This window comes from Trematomus bernacchii, unplaced genomic scaffold (assembly GCF_902827165.1).
Source record: "Trematomus bernacchii unplaced genomic scaffold, fTreBer1.1, whole genome shotgun sequence".
Lineage (NCBI taxonomy): Eukaryota > Metazoa > Chordata > Actinopteri > Perciformes > Nototheniidae > Trematomus > Trematomus bernacchii.
In genome coordinates, this window is record NW_022987821.1 from 6,460,442 (window position 1) to 6,469,136 (window position 8,695).

General features: G+C 38.3%; 1 protein-coding gene across 2 annotated transcripts; it reads right to left on the bottom strand.

Moving 5' to 3' along the window:
* Positions 1-1,719: 1,719 nt before the first annotated feature.
* Positions 1,720-5,715, bottom strand: pln (phospholamban). Of its 2 annotated transcripts, none has more exons than XM_034150995.1 (2): positions 5,668-5,715; positions 1,720-3,476 (listed from the first exon to the last, which is right to left on the bottom strand). In XM_034150995.1, the coding sequence occupies exon 2, from the start codon at positions 3,279-3,281 to the stop codon at positions 3,120-3,122; it is 162 nt and encodes a 53-aa protein (XP_034006886.1). In that variant the 5' UTR covers positions 3,282-3,476; positions 5,668-5,715; the 3' UTR covers positions 1,720-3,119. The 2 variants fall into 2 exon arrangements, with proteins under 2 accessions (XP_034006886.1, XP_034006887.1); XM_034150996.1 differs by having other exon boundaries at positions 1,720-3,479; positions 5,668-5,708.
* Between the last annotated feature and the right edge of the window lie 2,980 nt (positions 5,716-8,695).

Genomic DNA, 8,695 nt, shown 5'->3' on the forward strand with positions numbered 1-8,695 from the left:
TGTAAGTTGCGCTGACGGGTCCACACACTGCTTGCTTCCCCGCTGATAATACACGATCGTCGGCACGCTGATAAAATACTTTTTTTTTAATGGCACTTGAATTCATATCAAAAAGGTTGCCGACCCCTGCACTAAAGGCCTCAATGGTTACAGGAAGTGTTTTCATTGTTTATCTTAAAGACACTTTAATAATACAATCCTCATACATCTACTAAATTGGTTTTTGACGGGTCATTAAATTGTCATAAAGAGCATTTCCTTTTCATCTGCTCATTTTACTGCATGTAAAATGACATTAACACAGCTTCTCTAAATTAACAGTTGTGTCAGATAAAACACTTCCTGAAACCAAGTTGAGAGAGATCCTGTGTGTATGTGTCATGGGAAAGTGATCCTGATATCCACAGCTGATATTACATTGTTTAGTTGTAAATATTGACCTGTAATAAATACGGAGGATGATATGGGATCCATGCGCACTGTGAAGAATATATTTATTCAAAGGAATATGTTGATATATTGACATTTACGCTCAAACATCTGCATCAGACAATGCACAAGTGTTTAGTTTCTTATAAGCGATTTTTAATTAATGCATTTTCTCACTATTTTATTTCCATTTGAAGAAGCACACCCTGGAGGCTGCCCTGTTTCAAAGTGATAGTGAAACCACAAGGTCCATACAGTGAACTTTTGATTATATCACATGATCTTCGTCAGCCGATAGAGTTTGCTCTGTTGTCCTTTTACTACAGATACTTAAAACCCCGCTTTTTTCCCCTTGCACTTTGATTTGTTACTGCACTTTCTCGTCAATGTCGCCTCAAAAGTTGAGGTTCAAAGCTTATCCACATATCACATAATCTTCAATATTGTTTATTGTTTTTTATGAACAAAAAAACGTGTAAAATCACAAATAAAATATAAATTATTTGAATTATTTATTTATTTATCTGTTTTTTTACTTTATGAATTGTTTGGAGAGTAATGTATGTCCTTTCCTCTGAGCCATTTGATCGATTTGTCTTTGATTTTATCGCTGAGCTAAAGACTTTTCTCACCATCACATGACCCTGTCCATTGTTACCCTGAGATTTGTCTTTTTTTATTAAATGTTGTAACCTTTCAAACTGAACAGCTTCTCAAAGCCTGGCAGAGGAAACTGGAAATGTGCTTTATTTTAAAACTGGCATCAACAGACCATCAGTGAACCATAGAAACTGCAACTCATTAAATCTGAATTGTTTGTTAAAATGTTGTATGTGACGATTTGCTGATCAGGGTTTTTTTCACTTCACTTTCAACGCAGAAAAACTGGAAGAAAAGATTGTGACATCTTTACACTTTAGGAAATGGTAAATGTGTTGCAGTTTGTATTTGAGTTGAAAGTGATTTGATTACAGCTTTGTGACTTATTATTTAATGATGTCTGTCTTGTCTTTTTTGAAGTAAAAAATATATAACAATTATAGCAACAATATTTATTTATATTTATATAATTTCTGTTGTATGTTATGGAACAGTAAATTATGATTGTGAGATAAAGCCTTCTGTCGTGCTCTTTTGTGTGTGTGTGTGTGTGTGTGTGTGTGTGTGTGTGTGTGTGTGTGTGTGTGTGTGTGTGTGTGTGTGTGTGTGTGTGTGTGTGTGTGTGTGTGTGTGTGTTACAAAAATGTAAAATCAGCAGGTGTAATAAATTAAAAAACAAATTCTCCACACTTCCAGAAAGAGAAAACATTTTAATTTTACTGACCATTAGTGTTTCATAGTTTAAAAGTCAGGTGATGCAATCTTTAAACACATATAAGAACTGCATGTTTCCTCAATAACAACATTAAGTGAAATCACACCATGCTAAGTGAAGTCTGCAACAACGTATACACTGCATAAGGTCTTTATCAGGTTGTTTGTGGTGAGCATATGTTTACAAATCTCTATTTGCACACTTTAAAAACCAAGCAAAGTAGTCCATAACTCACATAGTGAATTAAATGAGAGTAACTACATAGAAGCCATTTCTAATGAGACTGCGCATGCCTCAAACACATGAACTCTCACCCCAATGCTTACACTATCATGTCTACCGAACTATCCACGGTGCTCTACTTCTCTTCAAAACAATGTACAATGTGAGAAAAACAGTTAAAACACTAAATAAAACTGTTTCATGTTTAAACTCATTATTTTTCCAACGCAATTCGGCTTACATAGAATGTAGGGGCTGCGAGCTAACAGCTAACGTTAGCTCAGAAGCTAACATTATCATCTTGGTTCTCTATGCAGACAGACATAGATACAGACATTTACCACAAGCCGAATTAACCAGAAAGACCTTCTCCAAAACAAGTGGAAACGGTGAGTAAAACCAGTAAAGACTCTGAATAAAGCAGTTTCACATTCTCCATAAGGTTTGGTTGACAGGATGTGGCTGCGAGCTAATGCTAACGTTAGCTCAGCTTGTTTTCAAAGATAAGTTCCAGAGGTTCACTTCAGGAAGTGTTTACAGGGAGCCAAATGTGCATAAAAGTTGACTGAAACCCTTTATATGGTTAAAATGTAAATTAAAATACGTCTTATGTCTTCAAAAGTGTGGCTTAACACTTTGTTTAAAGTCCTTAACAAGTTGAGCAAATGAAACTCCTTGATTCAAGTTAGAGATTTCTAGAGTTTACTGTTATTATATCATAACTCTACAAAATATTTAACATAAGTCTATTCTTTTTTCATACAATATTACATATAATTCCCTTAAAGCAGGAGACACTGAAATGCAACATGGCTTGAATAAAGAGGTTAAATCAACCTAAACACTTTATAATGTAAGCAGGGACTGAAAGAGCAGCATAAATATACATTCAATGTTTCAGGGAAGTTTAAACTATTGAAGCTGGGTCATTCCCTCAAGAAAAAGAGGCAGGGAAGCTCCCATTTTTTAACAGGGTTTGGCCAGATATTGTTTTCACATGGATTTCTTTGACCTCCATGATCGTTCTTCGTAGCTGTCAGGAATTACGCTGTAAAAATGGAGCTGATAAATTATTGCTTAATAGATCACATCTCAACCCAACCCTCGTCCACAGAGATCTGCCATGTTGCACGGTGTCAGGCTCCTGTGGCCCTCAGCTGCTCAGCAGGACGATGATGTAGATGAGCAGCAGGCAGATGAGGATGAGGGTGAAGTTGACGAAGAGTTCCTGCAGGTTCCTCTTGACCTGGGGAGTCACCTCGATCATGGATGCTCGACGTATGGCCGACTTGGTCATGTGCTGGACACGCTCCATGGGGACAGGTTAGATTTTGATAGATTTTTGTTAAGAAAGCAGAGAGCTGGGTCAGGCTGCTGGGCCTGTTTGCAGCGAGAAACTCAGGCTGGTTTCAGGTGAAGTCAAACTGCTGCAGGTGAGCTCAGGTCAGGTGTTTTTGGTAGTCTAGCATAAAATGGTTAAGTCCTTGTTAAGCCTCTTCTCTTCTCTCTGCTGCTGGAAAGATAAGATTAACACCATGAAGGGCCAAAAGTAGGATAATTAATTACATTTAACACAGACAGTAAGAAAAGCATGTTAACGACATAGTTCAATCTCACTTTGCCTTTGAATTTAACAAAAAAAATGAATCCCTTTAGCCCCCTCCTGTGGCAATGCCTCCTGTTGAGATTTTGTTTGACCTTCGTGTATCGCAGCACATGGTGTGATGATAACAGAGGCGCCAGTGGACGGCTGGTGATGTGTTGATCCAGACTCTTGTAAAGAGGCAGCAACACAATGTGACTGATTGAAGGTGTGCATTATGAAAAGACATGAAGTGAAACACGTGACTTACCTCATTTTTAGATTTGATTAAATATAAAATAAAGCTTCTAGGCTAGTTGTTTTTGTATCTGAAAGTACTCAATCATTGCACAGGTAAGAAAAATACCCAGTCTGATTTCTAAGTTATTTCTCCTGTGGATGTTGCTTAAACAAAGTGTATTCTTTCACTGCTTGTAATATTAAAACTGCATTTACTATATTAAGAACCTTGTCAAGACTTTTCCACACATCTATTTTTGTCATTTCACTTTAGTTTTTCCTCCACACTTGATCTACTTCTGAGTCATCACTTGACATGTTAGCACCTTAACACCCACGCACACACACACACCTTTTCAAACCTCTTGGGATAACTGTGGAAGAGTGCACGTCAGCTTTGAGACCTTAAACTTCCGAACCTGACTGAAGTGTCTTCTCTGACACGTTGATTTTTTTTGGGTTTGATTCATAAGCCCTGGAGACTTAGACAGCCGCTGTGCATGTGAAATTAAATGTGCCGTAGTTTGAAATAGTGTTTATCTGAAATTACCTGCATTTAGAGGCTTAGTTTAGTTTGATTTTCTGTTTGATTTTAAAGTGTTCACCCCCTGTCTCATGTCTGTATTTGCTTCCTGTCTTTAGTTTCCCTCAGCATTCTCAGCATCAACCGAAGCTCAGACAAAAACAATAAGTATCAGTAATTCCTCGCATATTATGAGGCCCCTGTCTAGCTTTTGTCCCCTGAATCAGAGAAATTGAGAGAAATCTCCTGTTTTTGGTGTCATTACTTTGAAACCTTTGGGGTTAAGGGACTGAGGTGTGTGTGAGTGTTATTATCCTCCACTCGTCCACACACATCAGCCACATCATTATGAGCCGAGTGCCGACTGTCAATCATTTCCTGTTTTCCTCTCTGTGACGAGTGTGAAAGTAATCCTCATTTCCACAAAAAAAGGGAAATGAAAAAGTGAAATGTTGACTGTAAATACTCCCAGGCTTTGTCATTTCTTAAAGCCGATGTTAAGTAGCCATTATAACAGATGTCACAACCCAAAGACCCCCAAATAAGCCTCTTATTACATCTGAAGAATGATAGTCTCTGTGACACACTTTTCTCAAATCTTTACCATTTTCCCTGTGAGCTTAACTTTTGATTATTTTGCACCATTTGCATATTTTGTTCTTGATCAATATACTTTTCCTCTTTATTGTGTATTGAATTTCTCAATCACTGGACATCCCTGTTAGCTGGCGTTTGTCTTCTGCGTCCAGAGGTCATCATAGCGTAAATACAACTAAATCTGTTGCCAGAATGGAAAAGTCCTTCAAATCACATCAAGATCACAGGATGAATATCCGGAAAAAAACATGTCATATTGATTTTCTGAAGCCAATATGATTTGTTATCGTCTGCTACTGTAAAACTATGAAATGTTTTTTTAGATTTGAGCTGATGAGCGCTCCGAAAAAAAAAATCATGTGCTTGTAAGAAGTGGAGAGGACTGTTTATCCCTCTGGGAACTTCAGTCCAGTGTCCATTCCCCCTCCTAGCCCTCTGCGCAGAGTTTACTGTGTGTGAACAAGGACTTTTTTTATAAGAAGCAGTGATTTTACACAGCAAGATCAATGATGTGCTCATCTAACCGACAAACTAATTACAAATCAACTAATTTACACTTTAAAAAGCCATTAGGGTGCCATAAGAAGTGCTTTATAGTCATTAAACTACTAGAAATAGCAATACTTAGCATATTTAAATGAATGTTCAAGTCTTAGTATTGATTCTGAGCCTTATAATCATTTATCATCTCCCCATCTACTACCCTAAAATGAAATGAGAAATAAAGAGCAGATGTGAGGAGAGGATGCTGGTTCTTACCTTTCAGATGAGAACAGAGCTGCTGGGAGTTTGAGAGAGAAATGTCAGATATGCATCGCTCTCCAACGCTGTAAACACAATGTGGGAGGGGGAGGCGGGGGGCGGGGGGGGGGGGGGGGGGGAGAGAGGGAGGCAGGACATCCTAGAAAATATTTTAGGAGAGTGGGGATGCCGAGGTTGGACCATGTCTGATAAATTATACATGCATCACAGTGTAGACTTGTTGAAGAATTTAGGTTAGTGTCGAAAAATCTGAAAGTTGTTTTTCTAGATCCCCCATGATCATGTTCGTTTGATTAATAAGCTTGTAACGTAATCTAATTGTAGATATATTCTACAATATAAGTCTCGTGACGGCCCTATCTTCTAATTCTTATACCAAGTGCCCTAGAAGATACACATGTATGTAGCCAGAGAAAAACTAACAATGCTACGTGGGGGAATGACTCTTCTTGTGCTCATCCATTTATTTGCGGCCCCTTCAGCATCCTAAAGCGTTGTACAGGTCACCTTGTTTGGATTCCTGAGCCGGCTGGCACCCAATCAAACATCATGTACTCTATTGTCTTCATTATCCTGGCAGCCTGATAAACACTCAACAGCTGATGGCGCCTCTAAATATACAGTTTGGCCATGACCACACCAGCAAAGAGCCCGCGAATTGATCCTCTGGGATCCTGATATTGAAGCAGCAGTGACAAAATAATTTCCTAAATAGCCGCATAATCTAAATGTGGCTTGTATCATCAGGCTGGTTTTAATCCAGCCATGTAACAACAACAACAGCTTTTTTATTGTTGCTCCTGTTGAATAAATCATATATTTATGTGCCTGTTAGCAAGAGCACAACAGCACCAGAGAATCTATTGTATAACATTTATTGAAAATGCTTCTCCTATGTGCTAATTTTTAAGATCAAAGAATCAAATTAATGCTGTTAAAGTCTTTTATCTTGCCAACCGTCATGGTAACGTTTAAAATGTGTATGTTGTGTCATACTCCATAGATGCATACCCACTTATATCACTATAAATATACATTAGGACCTGTTTTGGGGTTAAGTCCTGCAGGATCCTCCACACGGGAGGAATCAAAACATACAAGCCCTTCTAAAAAGTCCGTAAAAAGTAAAAATAACCCCCCCGCTGTGGCCCAGAAAGCATTGCATCTGCCTTAAAAGGAGACTGTGTGTGTGTAAACAGGCTGTGTGTAATGCACTGCTGGAAACACACTCAGTCACAGCAGATATGTGTCTCTCAGCCTCTTCTGTGACATGTGTATTCGTCTAAAGATAAGATGAAACAGCGATCCCCCTTTTGGGGAAGCAGAAAGCAGACCGGTGTTATTAGCAGGAGAATACGATAAGATAAGTCTAGACGGAAGAAAAAGTATGGAAAAACACATAAAAAAGATCAAGAACTGAATACAACGCCATACACAAACAAGTAGACATGCTCTATTTATGACACTTTAGTTCCTCTCTTTCATCCCTCCTCAGAGCGTTATTACCAACTTCTGTATCGGTACCTTAACTAAAGTATTCCTGTCTTAGCTAGTCGTACACTGACCTAAGTTTGGCCCTTAACATAATAAAAGGACTGTACTTTTTTTATGCCCTACTCAAGTTTTGGCTTCCACACCATGTCTTCTTTCTGACTTGTGGAAAGAAAATGTCCTTTGTCTATTGCCTTCTTCATATTTCTTCTAAATTCACCCAAAGTTAGCATTAGATATGGCCTCATTTGCATATTTAAAAACCCAATTTCAGAAAACCTGTCGAGTGGTTTTAATGTAAGGAAGTCAAATATCAAGAAGTGACTTTATTTTGACACAAGAAAAAGGGCAGAAATCCTAAATGTGTGATCAATTTCCAGTGTTATTCAAATGTATGTATATCTGACACACTCTAAGTGCCTCAATGGTTCAGTTTTATCGTCTTCCGTCTTCACAAACACACTGCTTTTAGACCTAGCTAAGAAATAATTCTTAAAAAATGTCCTGTAAGAAAACAGTTCTCCTTTTTCCATCTTGTTTTTTTCTGTCCCAGCAGCGAGTGGTTGGTTCTCTGCAGCCTTACATGGTGAAAAGAGAGGAAGATGCAGAGGGAGAGAAACAGAAAACCAAAGCAGGAGAAACAGACAGTGAGAGAGAAAGCTTTGGGTAAGAGTCATGTTCTTGTAAAATACGTTTCCCTCGTGACATTTTTCACACCACTGACCACATGCTCATGGAAAATGGAACGGATGTTAACAGGATTTCTTGAGACTAGGGCTGAACTTCAGCTTCAGCTAGGGACATTTAAATCAAATACAAACGTTTACAAAGAGAAATCACAGAACCCTCTGCTCTAACATGACGATAAACAACGGAGTCGCCCCCTTAATCTCCATTGTTTTGGTTCATTTACACTGTGCAGAATCAGAAGTATTCAAAGGTACATCATCTGGTATTTACAAGGGAGGATTTGGCACTGATCTGCTCTGTATCGGATATACTTTTTAAGTTCAGAGTGAAAACAGGCCCTGCACATTTCTTCAGGAACTAGTTAGGTGATATTAACGGATGCAGAAAAACCAACTAATAAATGCGTGAGTTTAAAACAAGTTGCAACTTCAAGGTCTTCATCACACGATTTATACCTCAGTTCATATTTTCATTTTGAGTTTAAAGTCTTCTTAAATACAGCTAAATTTTCCTTTCACGGTCTATGGTTTGAAGGCGATGATAACATCAACTTACTCATAAAACAAAGGTTACATCAAATGCACGGGAAGGCTGTGTTTTTCATGCAGATGTTGACTTATCACATAAAGTAAGCAGGCCAGTAAGTCTAACAATTCCTCCTCTGAACTGTACGATATTAACGCAAGAATGTTTGGCTCTGCATGTTAGCTGTGACAGAAGGAAGTGTTGAGGATATATTGGATTACAAAGACTCCACTTTTCATCCTGCACAGAGCTGGAGCTGACACTAATATTGGACATGAATTGATTGCATTATTATAACGCCGGCATTCATTATGTCATT

Coding starts and splice junctions, on each gene's coding strand:
- pln (XM_034150995.1), bottom strand. CDS start 3,281: ATGGAGCGTGTCCAGCACATGACCAAGTCGGCCATACGTCGAGCATCC.